General features: G+C 41.2%; 1 protein-coding gene and 1 long non-coding RNA gene across 3 annotated transcripts in view; both read left to right on the top strand.

The window, feature by feature from the left end:
- Positions 1 to 9,179: 9,179 nt before the first annotated feature.
- On the top strand, positions 9,180 to 22,796 carry LOC134332815 (uncharacterized). Of its 2 annotated transcripts, none has more exons than XR_010015317.1 (4): positions 9,180 to 9,306; positions 12,504 to 12,846; positions 12,965 to 13,159; positions 22,669 to 22,796. It is a non-coding gene; the product is annotated as an uncharacterized LOC134332815 (long non-coding RNA). The 2 variants fall into 2 exon arrangements; XR_010015316.1 differs by lacking the exon at positions 22,669 to 22,796 and adding an exon at positions 16,275 to 16,502.
- Positions 22,797 to 26,014: 3,218 nt separating this feature from the next.
- Positions 26,015 to 27,209, top strand: part of zswim6 (zinc finger, SWIM-type containing 6) — a 115,712-nt gene continuing 114,517 nt past the window's right edge. The window contains exon 1 of the mRNA XM_063014622.1: positions 26,015 to 26,446. Coding sequence (XP_062870692.1) covers positions 26,017 to 26,446 — 430 coding nt within the window. The 5' untranslated portion in view covers positions 26,015 to 26,016. The remainder of the gene's footprint in view (positions 26,447 to 27,209) is intronic.

Raw genomic sequence — 27,209 nt, forward strand, 5'->3', positions numbered from 1 at the left:
ATCAGCTCCACTTACCATATAGTAGCACTTTGTAGTTCTACAATTACTGACTGTAGTCCGTCTGTTTCTCTGCATGCTTTGTTAGCCCCCTTTCATGCTGTTCTTCAATGGTCAGGACTCTCCCAGGACCTCTAGAGAGTAGGTTTTATTTGGGTGGTGGGTCATTCTCAGCTCTGCAGTGACAATGACATGGTGGTGGTGTGTAAGTGTGTGTTGTGCTGGTATGAGTGGATAAGATACAGCAGCGCTGCTGGAATACCGTCTCCACTCACTGTCCACTCTATTAGACACTCCTACCTAGTTGGTCCACCTTGTAGATGTAAAGTCAGAGACGATCGCTCATCTATTGCTGCTGTTTGAGTTGGTCATCTTCTAGACCTTCATCTAGTTGTCACAGGATGCTGCCTGCAGGGCTCTATTGGCTGCATATTTTTGGTTGGTGGACTATTTTCAGTCTAGCAGTGACAGTGAGGTGTTTAAAAACTCCAGCAGCGCTGCTGTGTCTTATTCACTCATACCAGCACAACACACACTAACACACCACCACCATGTCATTGTCACTGCAGTGCTGAGAATGATCCAGTCAGTAATAGTACAACTACAAAGTGCTTCTATTTGATAAGCAGAGCTGATAAAATGGACAGTGAGTGTAGAAACAAGGAATGTAGCCCACTGGAGTTTCACTCCAAACCTTGTCAAACCAATGACATAAGCGGTGTCCACATACTTTTGGCCAAATGGTGTTTTGTTACTGGTTTTTGTTATTTTTCCAATTCCCTCTACTTATAAAAAGTGCTGAAGGGCATTGCTTATAAGACATTCTCTTATTATCCGCTCCATCTCCTAGTATAAGCTGTGAAATTTCATTACCACGCTGAGCCAGACCGGCCTAACAGAGTTATCTTTCGACACACCACCAGTTAGCTTCCCTCCTCGCTCTTCCACCATTGTCCTTCATGCTACACGTCTCTTCGGGTGTTTTGGCCTGGTCATTAATTCTCCCGGGTGGGGTGAAGAAGCTGTTCTTTGTTACCTACGACTATTTTTTTTCTTCATTGTTTACGTGCTGATGGGTCAGGATGTGAAAGCAGTAGTAGTGCCGAGGAAGAGAGTAGCCATGGGTGTGAATTTGCAAGGTTTCACCAGAGCTTGAGGTGTGAATGAGCTGCCAGGATAACCAGGATCACAATCACATCTGCTCGTTAGCATTCTAAACACGATCTCGTTCTATAGATAGCATTTGTCTCTCTAAAGCTTTTCATAACCGTTGAAGAGAGAATTTTCTGACAGATAATAAAACGCGTTCATGCTCATTGAACATTTCAATTTGTTAATTAATCTGAGATAATGATCTCTGCTTTACCTTTCATAGTTCAGGATCGGAGCGCTGTCATTTGCTCAATTACTCGCTTTTAAAGTGAGTGCTGGAAATCGGAGGCGACAGTTCACTGCGCTCTGATTGGCTACAATTAGTCCGATCCATGTTTAGAAGCAATAGAAACACAAGACTTTTTTTTTTTCCAGATGAAACTGAAACTGCCGGGGCTGAAAAATGCACCCAGACGTGATTCATGATTTTTCCCACAGCTGACAGCCGAGCTTCGGTTTTAATCAAGACGGTCCGTGCTGGATGACTCTTTTGATATTAGACCCTCCTTTGTCCTTCTTCTTTGTGCATGTATGCGTGAGACCAAACACCCCCTCCTGAATTTACATACATAAATCTGTGGAGCAGATTTGTCCATTACAGCCGAGCATCCTCAGAGCAAGGCCTGAGGGTCCAGGGGCTAATAAACCATGCGCTGTCAAAGCAGCGGCGCATCAATATAAATTGTGCATGAACTCTATGTTTTAAACATTTTGGCTGCACCCCCAGCACACACACACACACTCACATATAAACACTGGCACAGACTCATTGTGAATAAAGTGTGTTTGTGTGTGTGTGTGTGTGTGTGTGTGCAGTATCTCTATATGGCTTATTGTGCAGATTTCAACTCAGTTTTTAAGAGAGATGAATGTATGAGCATTTCACACACACTCACACACACACACACACACGCACACAGACAGAGAGAGAGGAAGATTGAAGGGTCCAATGGAGCTCATCTTCATCGAGCGGAGGTGCCACGCATAAGCACATTATGAATAATTTTGGAAAAAGGGGGGTTTAGTTTCTGTATGCATGTAAAACTGCACATGCTGCATATGTGAATGTGTGTGTTTGTGTGTGCATGCAAACACACTCGACTCACAAAGAGCACACAGCACAAAGAAAAGCACAATGGAAATCTCAACCAATCACAGGTACAGGCTGTGGGGAACAAAAAGGTGTTAAAATATGTCATATTCTATATACGTAGATTAAAGTCAGCTCCAGGATTATTTTATCCTTTGGTTCAAAAGGGTCTAAAATGGAATAAAAATTGGCAGATTAATTAGCTCATTCTCACTCTTCTAGGAAATAAAAGATCTAAAAATACAGTTTTGTTTCTATGTTTTGAAGGAAAAACATAGAAGACAACCATGCAAACCTTTGCCAACAGTGTTCTTCTATAATGCTTCATAAAATGTGAGAGTAAATGGCAAAATCACTGCTGGGTTCTCACACAGAATCAATTTAATCTAACCTATAATATAAATATTAACCTATAATAAAAAAATTATATTAAATATTAGGGATGCATCAATACCATTTTTTCCCAACCGAGTACGAGTACAAGTACATGTATTTTTGTACTTGCCGATACCGATACCTATTTAGAATACCGTTTTTTTAAACAAAAACACACGTGAGAAGTGACGAGAAGTTTAATGATACCACGTCCAAAAATGCACAAGTGTTTGTGCGCTGATGTGATGAAATCAAGGAGGAAAAATAAATAAATCTGAGTGGATTTGGCAACACGAATAGCATGTATTGTTCTGTAGTGAGTTGGAGGTTAATAAATATTTTTGCAATGTTGGTGTTTTGTTGTTATGTTTTGTAGAGAACGATCAGGTCAGAAATACTGTAAAACGTGTGTGTGTGCCGGTGTATTCTGATATAAACTATATTATCCCCCTGTCCCACCTGTTTACACTCCTCTCCTGCGTTTCCCCTCACACCGTATCCTGCGTTCTCAATGGCTGTTCGACATGTCACTCACTGCCAGTCGCACATCTCAGATCAGATATCTGACGTGCTAGAAAACTCGATCCGGTCGCCGAGCCGGTCGGATCGAGTTGTTGGATCGAGTTGTTGGATAGTTCACACTTAGCGATCGAGAGCCGAGTTTTGATCGCCGAGCGAACGCAGAGTTGCTCCCGAGCCGGCAAATCGTGTAGTGTGAACCAGGCATAACGCAGCAACGTGCACTAGGCACACGGTATCGGATGTTTAGTATCGGAGCCTCGTTTGCGAGTGCGAGTACGAGTTAATGAGTGCGGTATCGGGCAAATACCCGATACCAGTATTGGTACTCATGCATCTCTATTAAATATACTGTAGGGAGGGCCGCTCAGGTGGTGCAGCGGTAAAAACACATGCTAGCACACCAGAACTCTACCTGTCGGCTGGGCTGAGCGGTCACATGAACAACGATTGGCCTGTTCTTCATATAGGGGTGGGTTAAGCCGGATAGGGACTCTCTCATAAATGATGCAACTACGACCTCTGCTGGCTGATTGATGGCGCCTGCACAGAGACTGGGAAAGACTGCGGATCGGGGTGTGTCTCTACGTACACAGAGCTGATCCGCAGCTGATCTTGTCTGGTGTGGGTGACAAAATGTGTACGGCTGCTGCCCACTTGTCGGAGGGGGCGTGGGTAAGCTTCGTTCTCCTCAATCAGAGCGGGGGTCGGTATTAGTGGAGAGGAAGCGTGACGCAATCGAGCAAGTGGACGCGCTAAAAGTCGGGAGAAAAAGGGAAGAAAATGCATATATATACTGTAGGGACAGTGGTAGCCTAGTGGGTATCAATTAAAAGGTCGAGAGTTTGTTTTGGGCCCTTAAGCTAGGCCCTTAAGCCTCTTGGCTTTTGAACAAGCTGGGATATATAAAAACAATTCATTGTACTGTACATCATGTAGGGCGGCAGGGTGGCTCGGTGGGTAGCACTATCGCCTCACAGCAATCCCCAGGCGGGGCGGTCCGGGTCCTTTCTGTGCAGAGTTTGCATGTTCTCCCCGTGTCTGCGTGCGGGACATGAAGTCAGGTTAATTGGAGACACTGAATTACCCTATAGGTAAATGGGTGTGTGTGTGTGTGTGTCTGCCCTGCGATGGACTGGCGCCCCGTCCAGGGTGTTACTGTGTGCCTTGCGGCCATTGAAAAGCTGGGATAGGCTTGTTGGATGTCCAACAAGCTCATGCATCCTACAGTGTCCACTCACTGTTCACTCTATTAGACACTCCTACCTAGTTGTTCCACCTTGTAGATGTAAAGTCAGAGACGATCGCTCATCTATTTCTGCTGTTTGAGTTGGTCATCTTCTAGACCTTCATCAATGGTCACAGGACGCTGCCCATGGGGCGCAGTTGACTGGATATTTTTGATTGCTGGACTATTCTCAGTCCAGCAGTGACAGTGGTGTGTTTAAAAACTCCATCAGTGCTGCTGTGTCTTATCCACTCATACCAGCACAACACACACTAACACACCACCACCATGTCAGTGTCACTGCAGTGCTGAGAATGATCCACCACCCAAATAATACCTACTCTGTGGTGGTCCTGTGGGGGTCCTGACCAATTAAGAACAGGGTGAAAATGGACAGTGAGTGTAGAAACAAGGAGGTGGTTATGTTGTACATAACAATATTCATAAGCAATTTTTGTGGTGCTGTGTTTCAGGATGCTAAGCAGCTAGCTCTTGATGTTAAAATATTAATGTTAATACGCTATCACCATCTAGCCTAGTTCCTGTCACAAACATAAATGAATCTGCTGTACTTTAAATATGATTAAAGAGATGTGTGTAAAGCATGGAGTCTTATGGGAGGTTGTAGAAAAGCAAGATCAACATAACATTTTTATTGAATATCTCTGTACGGCTTTGAGGGAAAGTAAAAAATAAGGAAAACAACTGTTGTACTGGTGTAAACGCGTTTCTTAATATTATCAAGTCTGTGCTTGAAAGCATGTCCTTACCCTTGTTTTTTGTTCGTTCCCATCAGCATCCAGCTCGGCTCTGTCCTACCATCCCTTCCCCCTTTGCATGAGCCAAGCCCAAGTCCACCCCCCAACTTCCGCTGGCTGTTTCTCGACTGTAGCATTTAGTGATTAATGTGAGTTTTAATTGTCAGGCTCACTTTTATGCTCATTATAGTGCATTATGCAGCAGTTAGGGTATTAAAGTTCAGCGCGAAATTTCATGCATACTAATCAGAATGCAAATGAGCCCAGCATAAAAGGATCCCTAGGTGCGAGCCGAGGTGTCGTTAGTTATCTCTCGCCGTGCCTGTCTCGAGCAAGCTGGTAAAAAAAAAAGCAATGACTTAGGCATAATAAATTTCCATTTTCAATAAGTGTGTATGTAGAAAGCAGCCTGTGAAAAAAAATCCAAGAAACTATTCAAAAACTACAAAACCAGTAAAACAATACAAATCTCTTTAATAAGTAAAACTCAGGTAAATTTAAATATACATAATACAAATATGCACACCGAAATATACTGCTATTGACTGGTGAAATGTGTGAATCAAAAAGTTGAAACGGTTACAGAATCAAAACCAGAGATGACCAGTCTATTACCAGGTCAGACTAGCTTGACTTACAGTATGTAACTATTACTAGTTAATAGGTCTCATACTGCTACATATTCAAGTCTGTAAAGTTGGCATTTTGTTTCTCAAGTGCCCAGTAAGAAAAGTAAATAAATTCACACATACACTATATTGCCAAAAGTATTCGCTCGTCTGCCTTCACACGCATATGAACTTGAGTGACATCCCATTCTTAATCCATAGGGTTTAATATGATGTCGGCCCACCCTTTGCAGCTATAACAGCTTCAACTCTTCTTCCAGAAGTGCATTTGTGAGGTCAGACACTGATGTTGGACGAGAAGGCCTGGCTCGCAGTCTCCGCTCTAATTCATCCCAAAGGTGTTCTCATCCACGTCTTTATGGACCTTGCTTTGTGCACTGATGCTCAGTCATGTTGGAACAGGAAGGGGCCATCCCCAAACTCTTCCCACCAAGTTGGGAGCATGAAATTGTCCAAAATCTCTTGGTATGCCGAAGCATTAAGAGTTCATTTTACTGGAACTAAGGGGCCGAGCACGACTCCTGAAAAACAACCCCACACCATAATCCCCCCTCCATCAAACTTCACACTTGGCACAATGCAGTCAGACAAGTACCGTTCTCCTGGCAACCGCCAAACCCAGACTCGTCCATCGGATTGCCAGACGGAGAAGCGTGATTCATCACTTCAGAGAACACGTCTCCACTGCTCTAGAGTCCAGTGGCGGTGTGCTTTACACCACTGCATCCGACGCTTTGCATTGCGCTTGGTGATGTAGGGTTTGGATGCAGCTGCTCGGCCATGGAAACCCATTCCATGAAGCTCTCTACACGCTGTTCATGAGCTAATCTGAAGGCCATGTGAAGTTTGGAGGTCTGTAGCGATTGACTCTGCAGAAAGTTGGTGACCTCTGCGCACTATGCGCCTCAACATCTGCTGACCCCGCTCTGTCATTTTACGTAGCCTACCACTTCGTGGCTGAATCGCTTCCACCTTTGATATAATACCACTGACAGTTGACTGTGGAATATTTAGTAGCGCGGAAATTTCATGACTGGACTTGTTGCACAGGTGGCATCCTATCACGGTACCACGCTGGAATTCACTGAGCTCCTGAGAGCGACCCATTCTTTTACAAATGTTTGTAGAAGCAGTCTGCATGCCTAGGTGCTTGGTTTTATACACCTGCGGCCATGGAAGTGATTGGAACACCTGGAGCAACTTTGCCAGCTACACAGTCCACCTGCAAGTACAATCTAAAAGCTCAATACAGGAACCAGACAGATAAACTCAGAAAACCAACAGCATCAAAACACAGACAATCTGCCCCGACTTAGTCCAGACCTGAGCACCAAGCATTTCCTCCAAGTGCAGCAAGTAATGTGTGATCAAGTGCAAGTAATGACTGTAGTTTACTAGAGATATCACTCTCTGTCAAACTGTGCATGTCAGAGGGCATGATTCTGGATGCTAATACAAATATTTTCTGTATTTGCAGTAATGCGATGATCAAAATGAATAAGAATTATGTGTTTTCGAGCTACCATTATGCTAATTCATATGCAAATTATGTACAGTCTACACAAACATGCATATGATCAAGAACTTGACACGTGTCTGCTTTCAAATTGGGCTTACCTTAATTTCTCATTAAATTTGTATTGCTTTGGGGGAAATGTAAAATGTGGGAAAGCAGATGTGTGTGTGTGTGTGTGTGTGTGTGTGTGTGTGTGTGTGTGTGTGTGTGTGAGTGTGTGAGTGTGTGAGTGTGTGTGTGTGTGTGAGCAGAAGCGTATGGTCTCTCCTGTCCCCCTGACAGTGATCCCTGCAGAGAATAAATTCTGCCATCACAAACTCTCCATATTTTTGTCTGCAGGGCAAAATGTAGGAATAATAAAGATATTTAAATGGGGCACGAGTATTCAGAGCCCAGCATGATGCCAGCACGCTCCGGTGATATGATCATGTCACTCAGTCTGGACTGGATCACACTTAGTCTGTGGGAGGTGATGGAACCCACTCGAGTGTCACTGTGAGGAGTGCTGTGTGTGTGTGTGTGTGTGTGTGTGTGTGTGTGTGTGTGTGTGTGTGTGTGTGTGTGTGTGTGTGTGTGTGTTCACTTTCACAATTGAGAGTTATTTTATCCCGATAGGAAATCATGACATAACATTGATAAGTGTTAAGTCATTATTCACAAATGAGATTTTATGGCATGGTGGTGGTGTGTTAGCGTGTGTCGTGCTGGTATGAGTGGATAAGATGATGGAGTTTTTAAACACCTCACTGTCATTGCTGGACCAAGACAGACTACACTCACTGTTCATTTTATCAATTCCACTTACGATATAAAAGCACTTTGTAGTTCTACAATTACTGACTGTAGTCTATCTATTTCTTTACATACCTTTTTAGCCTGCTTTCACCCTATTCTTCAACTGTCAAGACCCCCACAGGGCCACCACAGAGCAGGTATTATTTAGGTGTTGGATCATTCTCAGCACTGCAGTGACACTGACATGGTGGTGGTGTGTTAGTGTGTGTCGTGCTGGTATGAGTAAATCAGACACAGCAGCACTGCTGGAGTTTTTAAACACAGTGTCCACTCATTGTCCACTCTATTAGACACTCCTACCTAGTTGGTCCACCTTGTAGATGTAAAGTCAGAGACGATCGCTCATCTATTGCTGCTGTTTGAGTTGGTCATCTTCTAGACCTTCATCAGTGGTCACAGGACACTGCCCACGGGGCGCTGTAGGCTGGATATTTTTGGTTGGTGGAGTATTCTCAGTCCAGCAGTGACAGTGAGGTGTTTAAAAACTCCAGCGGCACTGCTGTGTCTTATCCACTCATACCAGCACAACACACACTAACACACCACCACCGTGTCATTGAACATCAGCATGAAAAGGGCTAACAAAGCATGCAGAGAAAGAGATGGACTACAGTAATTGTAGAACTAATTACCCCCAGCTGCACCTCGTCTGAGTAAATTAGCTCATGGGATTGATTTTATTTCTATCATTTTAGCTTAGCTTAGGGTTTAGGTTTAGTTAGGTTCATGTTTCCTGTGTTTAGATTAGCTTTAGCATTTAGCATAGGTCCTTTGTTAATGTGTCTTGTCTTCAACCCTGTCTCGTTTCTTGTCTATTGTTTGAAATAAACAGTGTAAACGTCTCTGCGTGTGTGTCCGCCCTCTCTTGTCCCGTCCTAGCCCAAATAGTTGCACACCATTAGGTCCCGTTGATACCAAACCTGATCAAGTACCAGTTTCCAAGTACCAACTGATGATATCGGACCAGGTATTGCTAATTAATAGTTCATTTAATTTTTAATTAAATATAATTGTTTTCTTGATTGCCAACATTCTGTTTATACTTTAAAATATTTATAATTGTGTTGCACATTTCAGATGAGCTAGGCTAATGTAAACAGTGTAATTATTTGAGATTTCAGATACCGAGTCGTACTGCTATTTCAGCACAGGTGTAAGATGTCATTACATGAAGTGTCGCAGACACAGGAAGCTCGTGGGAGTGTTTATACACTATCTAACAGGATTTGACATTTACTGTGGATTGGGTGAGTAAACAGAGTTATCAAAATGTTTCAATGAAATTCTTCTGGGGAGAATTTGCTCCTTTTTCTTATTATTTCACATCAGAACAATAAAATAAGTCTATTTATAGTATTCCCACTGAATCAGCAGTCGAAATCAGGCAGCTCCCAAATGGAACACCTACAAGTGTGCCGGTGTGTCCGTGTGTGTAAGAATCACGGTGCAGAGAGTTAGAAGAGTAGGGTAAGAGTTACCCTCTAGACTCGCTGGTTTGCCAGCTGTCATTAAAGAGATGCCAAAATGTTGTCAGATCAAACAGATTTGTTTTGGCTCAGCCTGTAAGGATTCCTTGATAAATTATACTAATCAGATAGAGGCAGCAGTCCAGGATTTTAATCTACAAGTGTTATTTATCATTCATAACAATGCTGATTAACCTCTGTAACGTCTCAAAATGATCACATTTACAATCCAAATTGTATTAATGGTTTTGTTTTTGTTTTTTTTCCCCTTTTTCTCCCCCTTAGCGCATCCAATTGTTCAATTTGCATGGTGCTTCCTCTCTGTCTATGCCGAACCCTGCCCTGACCGAGGAGATTGAAGCTAACCCACATCCCCTCCGAAACATGGGCAGCAGCCGGATGCATTTTTGCCACCCACACATCGATGAGTGTTGCGCCACCTAGCGTTGCATGCGGAGAGACACACCCTAAGGGCACTCTTCCTCATCTCTGTGCAGGCGCCTCTAATCAGCCGGCAGAGGTCGTAATCTCATTCTGACAGAGAGAGACCCACGTCCGGTTCTTTGTCCCGCCCCCCAACTGAGCAACCGGCCAATCGTTGCTCATACAGCCACTCGGCCTCGAACCGGTAAGGCAGAGCTGGATTCGATACGATGTACTCAGAATCCAGCTCTGGTTGCAGCGTGTCTTTTTACCGCTGCGCCACCTGAGCGGCTTCTATTAATGTTTTGACAGTGATTTGAAAGACTCTCATGAGCATTTAATTAAAAACAGTATTTTATAGTTTACTTAGATTTTATTCTCAGTTTCTCATTACAAGTTATATCAGCATTACAATTTAAATAAAACGTTGAACTGTAGTGGTGGGTCCAATTCACCGGGCGAAAGGTAGGAAACACCCTGGACAGATACACCATTTTGTATCTCCAGTTAACCAGACTGCATAGCTTTGGACTGTGGGAGGACACCGGAGCCTCCTGGGGGAAACCCCACGCAGACTCTGCCTGTGAATCGAACTCAGGACCTTCTTGCTGTGAGGCGACAGTGCTACCTACCAAGCCACCGTGCCACACGTGTTATTGTTAATTAACTTAAATAAGCTTCTAATGAGTAAATCAAATCCACCTGCTCAAAGTCACCTGAGCATGTGCTTCAGTATAATTATACATCATAGAAAATTACTACTTAATTAATTGCCACCAACTTTGTGCCAGCAGTTTAGGAAAGCTGTCCATAAAGACATACTGGTAAAGTATATGGTAAAGACACTTACCATATAGGAGCACTTTGTAGTTCTACAATTACTGACTGTAGTCCATTTGTTTCTCTGCATGCTTTGTTAGCCCCCTTTGATGCTGTTCTTCAATGGTCAGGACCACCACAGAGCAGGTATTATTTGGGTGGTGGATGATTCTCAGCGCTGCAGTGACACTGACATGGTGGTGGTGTGTTAGTGTGTGTTGTGCTGGTAAGAGTGGATCAGACACAGCAGCGCTGCTGGAATTTTTAAATACCGTGCCCACTCACTGTCCACTCTATTAGACACTCCTACCTAGTTGAACCACCTTGTAGATGTAAAGTCAGAGACGATCGCTCATCTATTGCTGCTGTTTGAGTTGGTCATCTTCTAGACCTTCATCAGTGGTCACACGACGCTGCCCATAGGTGCTGTTGGCTGGATATTTTTGGTTGGTGGACTATTCTCAGTCCTGCAGTGACAGTGAGGTGTTTAAAAACTCCACTCATACCTGCACAACACACACTAACACACTACCACACTACACTGCAGTCAGTGTCACTGCAGTGCTAAAAATGACCCACTACCCACATATTACCTGCTCTGGATGGTAGTGGTCCTGGGAGAGTCATGACCATTGAAGAACAGCATGAAAAGGGGCTAACAAAGCATGCAGAGAAACAGATGGACTACAGTCAGTAATTGTAGAACTACAAAGTGCTCCTATATGGTAAGTGGAGCTGATAAAATGGACAGTAAGTGTAGAAACAATCATTTTCATTTATTTAATAATTTTGACTAACCACTTAATGGTTAGGGCTGCAGTGGGTGGCATGGACAGGGAAGGGAGCCTATATAGTAATTCGACACACATTTACTTACTCACACCTAAAAGTAATTTATGGTAGCTAATTGACCTTCTGCATGTTTGTGGAAGGTGGAAGATAACTATACAAAACCCCGACTAAAGAACATGAACCTTCTCTACCTGCTGCACCACCGGACCACATATTTATTTAAATAAGTTTATCTTCTGTTTACCTTCTTCTATTGCAATGTCTAGCCAAGACAGGCTAAGTTCAGGTATCTAAATATACTCAGATACCTCACATTTACCAGTGAAGGGCATTTAGCTATTTTTGTATTATTTTTAAATATAAATTATGATTAATTGGTAATAATCATTTTGTAATGATTTAATAGTGATTGCAATAATATTAGAAAAATACACAAAGCATTACTCTCTAGTCAGTCTTTGTTTAAAATTACTAAGGGCATTGGATTTTTATCTCATTTATCATAACAAAACCCTGAGTTACAAATAGTTACATCAAAAATTGTAATTAACATAACTTAACCTGGGGCTATATATGCAGTTTCCTGATGAGATCGTCACAGAAATTAGACTCGAATTTTCTCTTTGAGTGATTAAAAAAAACAAATTTAGGAATCAAAATTTAATCATGCTGAGAAGCTGTGAACTTTCTGTAGTCTAACTCTATTCAACTATTATCTAAATAAAATAAAAATGCAGTGTTTTACCTTGACTTTTATTTGATTGCAGACAGGATGAACCTGAGATATTTCATGTTTTGTCTTCTCAACTTCATTTCATTTATTAATAAACATTCATTTCTGCATTTCAGGCCTGCAACACATTCCAAAAAAAGGGGCAAGATGGGACGGGGGCAATTTAGAGCTAGTTATGAGATGAAAAAACTAAATAATGATGTGATTCCAGACAGGTGATGTTAACAGGTGATTATAATCATGGTTTGGTACAAAAGCAGCATCCAGGAAAGGCTGAGTCTTTGATGAGCAAAGATGATCAGAGGATCTCCAGTTTGTCAACAAATGCGTGAGAAAATGATTGAAGTGTTTAAAAACAATGTACCTCAAAGAAAGATCGGAAATAATTTACATATTTCTCCTTCTACAGTGCATAATATCATTAAACAATTCAAGGAATTTCAGTGCGTAAAGGCCAAGGGTGCAAGCTTAAGCTGAACGCCCGTGATCTTCGATCCCTCAGACGGCACTGCATCAAGTACCGCCACTCAACAATAGCTGATACAACCACATGGGTGAGGGATTACTTTAGCAAACCTTTGTCAAGCACTACAATACAGAGTTACATGCACACATGCTTAAAACTTAAAACTTTACTGTGCAAAAACGAAGCCTTATGTTAACCATGTCCAGAAGCGGCGTTGACATCTCTGGGCTCGGAGGCATCTAGGATGGACCATCACACAGTGGAAACGTGTACTGTGGTCAGATGAATCAGCATTCCAGGTCTTTTTTGGAAAAAATGTACGACGTGTGTTCCGGACCAAAGACGAAAAGGACCATCCAGACTGTTATCAGCAACAAGTCCAAAAGCCAGGGTCAGCAAAGGTAATTTATACTTATTAACATGAAATATCTCAGGTTCATCCTGTCTGTAATGAAATGAATGTGTTCTTTATTATTATTTGCATTTTCCATGCTGTCCCAGGTGGTTTTAATGTTATGGCTGATTGGTGTATGTGAAGGTACTATTGACACGGCGGCATCTATTGGGAATTCGAAGAGATACATGCTGCAATCAGGTTCATGGTTATTTCAGCAAGACAATGCCAGACTTCATCATGCACACGATAGAACAATGTGGCTGTGTGGACAGTGTTTGTGCTTGACTGGCAGCTCAAATCTGTCTCCTACTGCAAATGTACAGTACATCATATAGAGGAGAATCAAATAACAGCAACCACAGAGTGTTGAATCAAGCACAAATTGGTGAAAAAAATACTGCAACGATCAGCATCCTTAGTTCCCAAACAAATAAAAACGGTAATTAATGGTGATGTAAGGTGATGTAACACAGTGGTAAACATTCCTATGTACCAACCTCTTTTACCTCCAGAAATTGTGTTTGTAATATACAACCTCATCTTACATTTACTTTGACTTTTATTTCATTGCCGACAGGATGAACCTGAGATCTTTCATGTTTTATCTGGTCAACTTCATTTCATTTATTAATAAACATCCATTCCTGCATTTCAGGCTTGCAACACATTCCAAAAAAAGTTGGGACAGTAAAGCATTTACCACTTTGTAATGTTGCTAAAATTCCTTACTTAAAAGACGTTTTGGCACCGAGGATACCAAGTGATTTAGTGTTTCAGCTTTTATTTTGTCCCATTCTTCCTGCAAACACGTCTTAAGATGTGCAACAGTACGGGTCGTCGTTGTCAAAATTCTCCACACATTCTCTATTGGGGACAGGTCAGGACTGCAGGCAGGCCAGTCCAGTACTCGTACCCTCTTCTTCCGCAGCGATTCCTTTGTAATGTGTGCAGCATGTGGTTTTGCATCGTCTTGTTGAAAAATGCACGGACGTCTTGAAGGCATGTGTTGCTCTAAGATCTCAATGTACTTTTCTGCATTAATGCTGCCATCACAGAAGTGTAAATGACCTTTGCCAAGGGCACTGACACAGCCCCATACCATGACAGACCCTGGCTTTTGGACTTGTTGCTGATATTATTCTGGATGGCATCCATTTTTTTTTTCCAAAAAAGACCTGGAATGCTGATTCATCTGACCACAATACACGTTTCCACTGTGTAATGGTCCATCCTAGATGCCTCTGAGCCCAGAGAAGTCGACACCGCTTCTGGACATGGTTAACATAAGGCTCCTTTTTTGCACAGTAAAGTTTTAAGTGGCATTTGTGCATGTAACTCTGTATTGTAGTGCTTGACAAAGGTTTGCCAAAGTAATCCCTCACCCATGTCTTAATGCAGTGCCGTCTGAGGGAATCGAAGATCACGGGCGTTCAGCTTAAGCTTGCTTAATGATATTATGCATTGTAGAGGGAGAAATATGCAAATCCCTTCCAATCTTTCTTTGAGGTACATTGTTTTAAACATTTCAATCATTTTCTCACTCGTTCGTTGACAAACTGGAGATCCTCTGATCATTTTTGCTTGTCAAAGACTCGGCCTTTCCTGGATGTTTTTAACTTTTAACCGGTTTCCACCTTGCTCTGAGTGTACGAAACACTATGAGATCATATTGAGAGGCATAGAGAGACAATGCAAGAAGTTCATCAGAAATGTTGGAGAAACACTGAAGATTGATTGCTAAAAGTCTGTAATAGTGAGACAGATCAGATCATGATACAGGGGCAGGATGGCATCGGTCACAGGTGGATTTGGATTTTAGTTTTTGTCCATTATACACTATAGACTACTTCTAATTTAATGAAACTATGTTGAGCAGATACTGAGGAGGAATCAATCTGCTAAAGAATTTCATTACATTCTTAGTCTTTAGAATTCAGCTGCCAATCAGTTTCCTACTGTTGTCTAATGAGTAGTGGAGGAGGAGTTATTATCCAGAATCATACAATACAGTTTGGAAATAATACTCTTTGTGGAAATATTGATATCAAAGATAGAATCTAAGAGCATTTTAGAAGAGAGATGAGGAAATGTTTCAACTTGCAAATTGCAGTGCATTAAACAATCCCTGTTGTTCTTTAAAATGATTCATTAAAATGATCTGCATTATAATTTAGCTTTAGTAGATCCACCGATCAGCCATAACATTAAAACCACCTACTTGTTTCTGCACTCACTGTCCACTTTATCAGCTCCACTTACCATATAGAAGCACTTTGTAGTTCTACAATTACTGACTGTTGTCCATCTGTTTCTCTGTATGCTTTGTTAGCCCCCTTTCATGGTGTTCTTCAATTGTCAGGACCCCCACAGGACCACCACAGAGCAGGTATTATTTGGGTAGTGGGTCATTCTCTGCAATGCAGTGACACTGACATGGTGGTGTGTTAGTTTGTCTTGTGCTGGTATAAGTGGATAAGACACAGCAATCACTGTCACTGCTGGACTGAGAATAGTCCACCAACCAAAAATATCCAGCCAACAGTGCCCTGTGGGCAGCGTCCTGTGGCCACTGTTGACGGTCTAGAACATGACCAACTCAAACAGCAGCAATAGATGAGCGACCGTCTCTGACCGTACATCTACAAGGTGGACCAACTAGGTAGGAGTGTCTAATACAGACATGATTCACTCGTACCAGCACAACACACACTAACACACAACCACCATGTCAGTGTCACTGCAGTGCTAAGAATCATCCACCACCTAAATAATATCTGCTCTGTGGTGGTCCCTTGGTAACCCAAGAACAGGGTGAAAGCAGGTTAAAAAAAGGTATGTAGAGAAACAGACGACTACAATCAGTAATTGTAGAACTACAAAGTGCTTTTATATGGTAAGTGGAGCTGATAAAGTGGACAGTGAGTGTAGAAACGAGGAGGTGGTTTTAATGTTATGGCTTATCAGTGTATACTCTATAGTTTAAGTACTGTTGTGGCCACATCTGTGAATATTACAGAAGCCATTTGAAATTTTCCGTTTTCTAACAGGTTTAATATTGTAATGAACATCTTGTGTGTGCATTTAGGGTTTGGAAAATTAAACTGCTTTGTTTACTTCAGACCCAGAGTCATACCAGGACTTAACGATTTAAGTTAGTATCTGAAGTTGAAACCATGTGCAAGAACACTGATTAGCCAAAATATTAGGATGACCCACGCAATATGCTGCCTAAACAGCTCTGATCCACTTTGGCATGGACTTCACAAGACATCTGATACCAGGACATTACCAGCACGTCCTTCATATTTTGTAGAACCCCAGATCAGAAAAAGTTAAGTGTTTCTTACATTTACTTTGACTTTTATTTGATTGCAGACAGTTTGAACCCAAGATATTGCATGTCTGTTTCAAACAGGTGATGTCCACAGGTGATTGTAATCATGGTTTGGTACAAGGAATCCAGGAAAGGCTGAGTCTTTGATGAGCAAAGATGATCAGAGGATCTCCAGTTTAACAAATACATGAGAAAATGATTGAAATGTTTAAAAACAATGTACCTCAAAGAAAGATTAAGAAGGGATTTGCTTGTCTCTCCCTCTACTGTGCATAATGTCATTAAACCATTCAAGGAATCGGGAGGAATTTCCGTGCGTAAAGACCAAGGGTGCAAGCTTAAGCTGAATGCCCGTGATCTTAGATCCCTCAGACGGCACTGCTTAAAGAACCACCACTCAACAATAGCTGATAGCACTACAATACAGAGTTACATGCACAAATGCCACTTAAAACTTTACTGTGCAAAAAACGAAGCCTTATGTTAACCATGTCCAGAAGCAGTGTCGACTTCTCTGGGCTCGGAGGCATCTAGGATGGACCATCACACAGTGGAAACGTGTATTGTGGTCAGATAAATCAGCATTCCAGGTCTTTTTTGGAAAGTTCCTGCAGCCCTGACCTTTCCCCAACTGTTGCACATTTTAAGACGTGTTTGCAGGAAGAATGGGACAAAATAAAAGCTGAAACACTAAATCACTTGGTATCCTCGGTGCCAAAATGTCTTATAAGTGTGGTGAAAAGGGATGGCAACATTACAAAGTGGTAAATGCTTTACTGTCCCAACTTTTTTTTTGGAATTTGTTGCAGGTCTGAAATGCAGGAATGGATTTTTATTAATAAATGAAATAAAGTTGAGCAGATAAAACATGAAATATCTCAGGTTCCTCCTGTCTGCAAGTCAAAGTAAATGTAAGAAACTTTGTGGTTTTTTTTATTATTATTATTTTCCATACTGTCCCAACTTTTTCTAATTTGGGGTTGTACTTGTCTACTACATTTATGTAGCTTATCAATTATAATTGATTACTAACAAATGTTTCAGAAGATTGCTTAGTAGTGTGCTTATTTTACTAACAGAAATCCTTTCAGACCTCATTTTAAAAGATGAATTGATCACAATTTAATTGGTGGAAATGTTATAATAGTAAAAATATCTGTATATTATAAATACAGCATCAATAAAAAAAAAAAAATAAGAAAAGATTATATAGCTGATTTTATTAAAAGGAAATGTTTTATTTCTAAAATCAAAACAGCTCCACCCCCAGCTAACTATGCTATTGTGATCAATCATTTATTATTAGGTTAAAAAATAAAATAAAGGCAGGTTCATGACATATAATTTGTTATTTAAACTTCAATTAATACCAATGGCCTTATTGTCCCTCTTTTGTGGTAAATGGGTTTCTGCTATGGAACAAAAGGCCCCAGGAGAAAATATGATTAGGTTTTACGTACAAACCTCTATTCACTTTGTATGCATTATCTAAAGTGTTTTATGTTTATGGTGTAATTATGTTTATTTTACAACTCGGCCTATGTGACTAAGGTGTAAAATTTCATTTACAACAGCCGTGTGGACTGATGTAAGTGAGTGTAATAAGCAAAGCTATAGCTGACAAAATAGACCTGCAGAGAAAATACTATTGCATTACAATTGTAGATGGTTAGGTATAAATTAATACATTTGTTTAACAAATACAGTACCAGTCAAAAGTTTGGACACACCTTCTCTTCAGTGGTTTTTCTTGATTATTTTACATTTACATTTACATTTACATTAATCTACATTGTACTGTAGATTAATACTGAAGACATCCAAACTATGAAGGAACACATATGGAATTATGTAGTGAACAAAAAAATGTTAAACAAACCAGAATATGTTTTATATTTTACCAACTCTACCTCTGCACAGCACAACTGATGGTCTCAAACACATTAAAAAAGCAAGAAATTCCAGAAATTAACTCTAGACAAGGCACAAACATTAATTGAAAACCATTCCAGGTGGCTACCTCATGACGCTGATTGAGAAAATGCCAAAAAGTGTGCAAAGCTGTCATTAAAGCAAAAGATCGCTACTTTAAAGAATATTAAATTTAAAACATATTCTGGTTTGTTTAACACTTTTTTGTTTACTACATAATTCCATATGTGTTCCTTCATAGTTTGGATGTCTTCATTATTAATCTACAATGTTGAAAATTTAAAAAAACATTTTTGGCAATATTGCCATGACATGAATGCATATACACTGATCAGCCTTGTTTCTACACACACTGTCCATTTTATCAGCTCCACTTACCATATAGGAGCACTTTGTAGTTCTACAATTATTGACTGTAGTCCATCTGTCTCTCTACATACAGTTTTAGCCTGCTTTCACCCCGTTCTTCAATGGTCAGGACCCCCACAGGACCAAAACAGAGCAGGTATTATTTAGGTGGTGGATCATTCTCAGCACTGCAGTGACACTGACATGGTGGTGGTGTGTTAGTGTGTGTTGTGCTGGTATGAGTGGATCAGACACAGCAGCACTGCTGGAGTTTTTAAATACCGTGTCCACTCACTGTCCACTCTATTAGACACTCCTACTTAGTTGGTTCACCTTGTAGATGTAAAGTCAGAGACGATCGCTCATCTATTGCTGCTGTTTGAGTTGGTCATCTTCTAGATCTTCAGCAGTGGTCACAGGATGCTGCCCACGATGCGGACTATTCTCAGTCCAGCAGTGACAGTGAGGTGTTTAAAACTCCATCAGCATTGCTGTGTCTGATCCACTCATACCAGCACAACACACACTAACACACCACCACCATGTCATTGTCACTGCAGTGCTGAGAATGATCCACCACCCAAATAATACCTGCTCTGCAGTGGTCCTGTGGTGGTCCTGACCATTAAAGAACAGCATGAAAGCAGTCTAATAAAGTATGTATGTATGTATGTATGTACATGGTAAGTGGATCTGATAAAATGGACAGTGAGTGTAGAAACAAGGAGGTAGTTTTAATGTTTTGGTCGATCAGTGTAGATTCAGTGGACTACTAATGGTCTCGTCAGTATTCTGCTACACTATACAGTATGTAATATTTGGTTTAGGCAAAAGCACTTTCTTTAGATTTCATCATATTTTTAGCCAGAGGTGGGTGGGATAGTAGAAACATAACTCAGTAAATGTATTTTTACTGTAAAAGAGAAATAAACTGATTATAATCATATAGCTCTTGATTTTTTTCCATACCCATATAAACAGAGCTGGTTTGACTGCACCCAAAAGCACTAAATGTCTCTTGCCAAGGTTAAAAAGAAAACCCAAACTATCACTTTATCCAGAGAAGTAATTTGTCTAAATGATCAGATGTAATCTAAGATCCTCCTAAATAACAGTCTGCTATGAATGAGAAGCCACTGGAACATGGGATTAGTTTAAATAGGCTAAGAAGATATTGTGCAAGTACGAAAGGCATGGTACAAAACAATAGGGAAATGTAAATACAGTGGTACCTTGAAACTCAACGTCAATTGGTTCTGGGAGTGGCATTGAGTTTTAAACCTTTGATGCACAACCTGGGTCAAAAGTGACCCGACTGAGTTTTTATTTTCTATATCTTTGCAATAAATTAAAGTCTGTCATTCAAGCTTTCATGAATTCCTCAATTAACTTGTTTTTGATCATCACAAATCCTTATTTCAGTTTTATATTTTTTGTTTTTTTAATAAAAATCATTTTTGTATCACTACCTTTCTAATGCACAACATGGGCCATATGTATTTACTATGGAATTTGACAGGAACTACTGACATTTGTAAGTGTTTGTAGTCAGAAACATATTTACTGATCTTTTGAAAGACAACCAAAGATTACGCTCTTGAATCTTGAATATGTCCAATACTATTAGCTTGCTAGCTTTTAACATATTCTAGTATGGAACATTAAATGTATATACCAAAAAGATACTCAGTAATACATGAAATAACATAGGAAACGAATATGGGTCATTTTCCACCCATGTTGTGCAGAAGAGGTTTGCTTAGCTTGTGCATCAAAGGGTTAAAGACGTTGAGTGTCAAAGTATTTTTCCCATAAGGATGTATGGAAAGCCGCTTAATGTGTTCCATGGTCCTGTGGAGGCTAATGTAAAAAATGGGGTTGATTTTGACACGTATACACTGAAAATAACACAAATATAGTATAACAACAGTAAGTTACAATATTTTTTTAACGATAAGTATTTTAGACTCTTGGAAAAACTGATTCTCACAATTTCTCAGAACCTCGAGCTGTAACACAAGTTTAAAAGTGAAACATGACGTTTTTGCATGACGTTTTACCGCACCGCTCAAGCCGAACTCTGAGCGAAGCAGCAGTTGCTTCACATTGATTTTAAGGGAAACGTTGAGTTTAAGGGAAATGTTGAGTTTAAGGGGAAACGTTGAGTTTAAGGGTACAAATTTCTTGATGAAGCGTGTTGAGTTTCAAAGATTTGGAGTTTAGGGGACATTGAGTTACAAGGTACCACTGTAAAACAATGTTTCAATTGGGTTATTAAATGTTAATGTAAAAAATACCACTATGTTGTGTCACCTTATCTTTACAACGTCGCTCTGTAATTAAGAACACCAGTTGTTGAGTGTATATGTAGTAGTTTAATATAACACCTCAGCTACTCACCTCACCGTCCAGAATACTTGTTGTCATACATTGTGCTTTATAATGTGCCACAGGTTTTCAATTAAAGGCAGGTCTACATTCTTTTACTACGAAGCCATGCTTAGTGTGGCTGAAACAAGCAGGAATATCCCTGAAAATGATGTTTTTTAGACAGCAGCATATGTTGCATTAAAATGCATATGTACCACTTATAGTGCCTTCACAGATGTGCAAGTTATGGGCACTGACACTTCTCCATACCTTAACAGATGCTGATTTTCAATTTTTGATTTGATAACAGTTGGAAAAGTCCTATATTTAATAACTATCTATTAGTCCAAAAATAGTTACAAGCTTAAATAGTTAAAAACTTCTATGTACACCACATTTAAAAGACGTTATGGCACCGAGGATACCAAGTGATTTACTGTTTCAGCTTTTATTTTGTCCCATTCTTCCTGCAAACACGTCTTAAGATGTGCAACAGTACGGGGTCGTTGTTGTCGCATTTTTAGTTTTTAAATTCTCCACGCATTCTCTATTGGGGACAGGTCAGGACTGCAGGCAGGCCAGTCCAGTACCCGTACCCTCTTCTTCCACAGACATGCCTTTGTAATGTGTGCAGCATGTGGTTTTGCATCGTCTTGTTGAAAAATGCATGGACGTCCCTGGAAAAGATGACGTCTTGAAGGCAGCATATGTTGCTCTAAGATCTCAATGTACTTTTCTGCATTAATGCTGCCATCACAGAAGTGTAAATGACCTTTACCAAGGGCACCGACACAGCTCCATACCATGACAGATCCTGGCTTTTGGACTTGTTGCTGATAACAGTCTGGATGTTCCTTTTCGTCTTTGGTCCGGAGCACACGGTGTAATTTTTTTTCCAAAAAAACCTGAAATGCTGAATTATCTGACCACAATACACGTTTCCACTGTGTGATGGTCCATCCTAGATGCCTCCGAGCCCAGAGAAGTCGACACTGCTTCTGGACATGGTTAATATGAGGCTTCTTTTTTTGCACAGTAAAGTTTTAAGTGGCATTTGTGCATGTAACTCTGTATTGTAGTGCTTGACAAAGGTTTGCCAAAGTAATCCCTCACCCATGTGGTTATATCAGCTATTGTTGAGTGGCGGTTCTTGATGCAGTGTCGTCTGAGGGATCGAAGATCACGGGCGTTCAGCTTAAGCTTGCACCCTTGGCCTTTACGTACTGAAATTCATTGAATCGTCTAATGATATCATGCACTGTAGAGGGAGAAATATGCAAATCCCTCCCAATCTTTCTTTGAGGTACATTGTTTTTAAACATTTCAATCATTTTCTTATGCGTTTGTTGACAAACTGAAGATCCTCTGATCATCTTTGCTGATCAAAGACTCAGCCTTTCCTGGATGCTACTTTTGTACCAAACCATGATTACAATCACCTGTTTGGAATCACATCATTATTTATTTTTTTCACCTTTTTACTAGCCCTAAATTGTCCCCATCCCAACTTTTTTTGGAATGTGTTGCAGGCCTGAAATGCAGGAATGGAGGCATATTGACAAATGAAATGAAGTTTTTAAGTAGGTGCCAGACCCACCGCTACTCTGGTCAGGAAGAAGGAGTTACTGAGTATGAAAGAATGAATGTATTTGTTTGAAGCCACTTGAAATTAAAATTCATGTTTACACATTGTGTAGATCTGTATCCTTTTCTTTGACATCCAGCTGTCTGCAACTGCTCTGTACTGCTCCTCTGGCTTGAAGAGCACTCTCTCAATAGACTACAATTTGTGGCTACAGTGGTGTGGCAAACTAGTTATAAAAATGCCACATTCCCTTGCGAGGAGGTTTGCTCTCAGATTTTTGTACAAATTATGCACATCCAGTGTAAGGATGATCTGAGCTACATCAAACATACACCCTACATCTAACACAACTCATATGGATCCAGCAGGGCTACCATTTAATAGCTGGTTGTTCATATTTTTAAGGAAAATACACTTTGGAGGAAGGATCTGGCCGACTGGCCTCATGGCACGAGCTATAATGGCATTGAATGCACTTTTTTTCTATTACACAAACAAGCAGGACCTACTTGGCTCAGGTTCTTGAGTAGTTTTTGAAAACTCTAAATAAATTTAGACCTGAAAGACTTGTGTGACAGAATCCTTGCACTACAAGAAGCTGCAAACCAATTTGTATCTGATTTGGATATATGAGAATTTCCGACATGACTGGCTGCATTTTGTACTCTGACCAGCTGCAAATTGTACCTATATTCTATTGCTATTTGTGCCGACTAAGTGCCTCGACCAGACCTCCTCCATCAGACACAGTCAATGGTGTGTGCTGGTGGCACCACTGAGACTCAGACCTATAAGATTTGATACTTTGGTGGACCAAGTTATTAGATTAATGTACTACCAGTACCCAAATTGGTAAACCATAAAACATACACTGATCAGCACTGTTAGTGTGTGTTGTGCTGGTATGAGTGGATCAGACACAGCAGCGCTGCTGGAGTTTTTAAATACCGTATCCACTCACTGTTCACTCTATTAGACACTCCTACCTAGTTGGTCCACCTTGTAGATGTAAAGTCAGAGATGATCACTCATCTATTGCTGCTGTTTAAGTTGGTCATCTTTAAGATGTTCATCAGTGGTCATAGGACTCTGCCCACGGCGTGCTGTTGGCTGGATATTTTTGGTTGGTGGACTATTCTCAGTCCAGCAGTGACAGTGAGGTGTTTAAAAACTCCATCAGCGCTACTGTGTCTGATCCACTCATACCAGCACAACACACACTAACACACCACCAGTCAGTGTCACTGCGGTGCTGAGAATCATCCACCACCTAAATAATATCTACTCTGTAGTGGTCCTGGGAGAGTCCTGACCATTGAAGAACAGGGTGAAAGCAGGTTAATTGTCGGTAATTGTAGAACTTTAAAGTGCTTCTATATGATAAGTGGAGCTGATAAAATGGACAGTGAGTGTGGAAACAAGGAGGTGGTTTTAATATTACGGCTGATCAGTGTATATATATTAATTAAGCTTTGATACCCCAGGTGTCGATGTACTACTCATAATTCTCAATATATTCACTTAGATAAAATATACAGTTCATTTTACCCACCTTTAGTTCTGTGAATTTAAAAAGGTTATGTCACAGCTCACAACCAGATCATGAGCAAGCCTTCTGGTGTCTCGTGAGGACAGGCTCAACTCCATTTCCTGGAAGTGCTTAGCCAAATCATTCCCAAATGATGTGGAAGACCAACCATCTGCTTAAACTGCTTGACCCTATTATTGTTTCTGATTTGGATGTGGTGCCTTAGGGTTTTTGGGGGCAAATTGCATTTGCATGTTGCTTCTTTACCTGACCCAACCTTTTGAAAAGTAAAATAACTTAAAGTAGTGGCTTCCCACCTACATGATCAGCTTAATAATGTATTGGGAAACAACAAGCCACCAGGACAGACTTTACAAGTCTTTGGACTGTACTAAAGGGATGTGTCCAATAAGTGTTCAGTTGGGTAAAGCTTTAATGATTATAAATTACAAAACCCAAATTGTATGATTTATTTAATTTTCACACTCCTGTGGTTCTGTAAATAGAGCACTGGCTTTCTGAAGGAGAATACAATGATCAGCCATAACGTTAAAACCACCGCCTTGTTTCTACACTTACTGCTCATTTTAGTTATACAATTACTGACTGTAGTCCATATCTTTCTCTGTATGCTTTGTTAGCCCCCTTTCATGCTGGTCTTCAATGGTCAGGACTTTCCTAGGACCACCACAGAGCAGGTATTATTTGGGTGGTGGATCATTCTCAGCACTGCAGTGACACTGACATGGTGGTGGTGTGTTAGTGTGTGTTGTGCTGGTATGAGTGGATAAGACACAGCAGCACTGCTGGACTGAGCATAGTCCACCGACCAAAAATATCCAGCCAACAGCGCCCCGTGGGCAGCATCCTGTGATGAAGGTCTAGAAGATGACCAACTCAAACAGCAGCAATAGATGAGCGATCGTCTCTGACTTTACATCTACAAGGTGAACCAACTAGGTAGGAGTGTCTAATAGAGTGGACAGTGAGTGGACACTATTTAAAAACTCCAGCAGTGTTGCTGTGTCTGTTCCACTCATACCAGCACAACACACACTAACACACCACCACCATGTCATTGTCACTGCAGTGCTGAGAATCATTTACCACCTAAATAATATCTGCTCTGTAGTGGTCCTGACCATTGGAGAACCATGTGAAAGCAGGCTATAAAGGTATGTAGTTTTGAAAATCATAAAATTATTGATGAATGTGTTTTATTCTCCTTGCCCCCTGTGGCCCTGGGTTAGTATTCCTTCCCATGGTTCCTTAAAAAGTCTGTGTAAGCCCACTAATTTAATATTATTTATGAAGATTAAAAAGAAAAGGGAAAAGATGCTGTACTTTTCGAGGTCCAGCCTATTTTAATACTTCAAAGGGTTGTGATCAAGACCCAACCCGCTTCCTAACATACCAAACAGCATCTTAAAATAGTAGGAAAGTGTATAAAGTGTGGTTGGGGTAATATTATTATTATGGTTTGGGAGCTGACTGAGGATGTCAAAATTCAACCACGTTGCTGAAATAATCCGCCTCCCAGTGCGGCTCCTTTAAGGGCGCAGTCTTAGCTGAACAAGCCCCGCCTACTTGCCCTCACACTCCTGTTGATAACAAAGTGAAGCCCCGCCCCGGCTTTACCTAATAAGGAGATGCTACCCATACTCGGCGCACAATCGATCCGAGCGTAACCCTGCTCGCTCTTCCTTATTCACGTTTATATGGCACAGTGACTTCCGCTCTAGCCGTTAAAGCGGAGTGGAGATCATGGCGGAGCGCGTGCAGCAGCCCCCAGCTAAGCGGCTGTGCTGCCGCCCCGGTTACAGCGCATCGTGTCGACAGGGGCCGCGGGCCGGCGGATCGGTATGCGGCGGCGCTTCGGCTTCGAATCAGGGCGGATCGAGCAAGACCCACAGTCCGGAGTCGCTCTTGGACATTGCGGCTCGCAAAGTGGCCGAGAAGTGGCCCTTCCAGCGGGTGGAGGAGCGCTTCGAGCGGATCCCGGAGCCCGTTCAGAGACGGATCGTGTATTGGTCTTTCCCGAGGAGCGAACGGGAAATCTGCATGTACTCCTCGTTCAACACGGGCGGAGAGGACAGCGCCGCGGCCGCCGAGGGAGTCGACGAGACCCGGCTGCCGTTCCGCCGGGGAGTCGCTCTGCTTGAGAGCGGCTGCGTAGATAACGTACTGCAAGTCGGTGAGTGAGGCAAAATGTTGCTTATATAAATATAACCGAGGTACATTTGTTCGTGTTCATATTTCGATTGCTTTCGAATCGAATATGACGCGATAAAAGGAACGCGATCGAGTTTAAGCGAACAAAGAACACACGACAAAGCACAGAGGGTTTAAATCTCCCTTCAGGGCTCAACGTCAGGTCTCACTATTCCACTAATACACTCACAGTCATCCATACATCTGACCTGTGTCGTGGAATATGTACCATTAAACCAAGAGTCAGTTCTTGTAGGAATAATAAATACAACCAGAGACACGTATGGCGTATTTAATGTACAGGAAACATACTATTGGGGGAGATTTACGTACAGAGAAAGTGCTGTATGTATTGCTGTATTGCTAAACTAACAGTATTCCGTACAACGTGAGCCTACATGTGCATACTGACCTATAACGTGGAATATGTTCCATTAAACCAAGAGTCAGTTCTTGTAGGAATAATAAATACAACCAGAGACACGTATGGCGTATTTAATGTACAGGAAATATACTATTGGGGGAGATTTACGTACAGAGAAAGTGCTGTATGTATTGCTGTATTGCTAAACTAACAGTGTTCCGTACAACGTGAGCCTGCCTGTGCATACTGACCTTTATCGTGGAATATGTTCCATTAAACCAAGAGTCAGTTCTTGTAGGAATAATAAATACAACCAGAGACACGTATGGCGTATTTAATGTACAGGAAATATACTATTGGGGGAGATTTACGTACAGAGAAA

Source organism: Trichomycterus rosablanca, chromosome 18 (genome assembly GCF_030014385.1).
Source record: "Trichomycterus rosablanca isolate fTriRos1 chromosome 18, fTriRos1.hap1, whole genome shotgun sequence".
Lineage (NCBI taxonomy): Eukaryota > Metazoa > Chordata > Actinopteri > Siluriformes > Trichomycteridae > Trichomycterus > Trichomycterus rosablanca.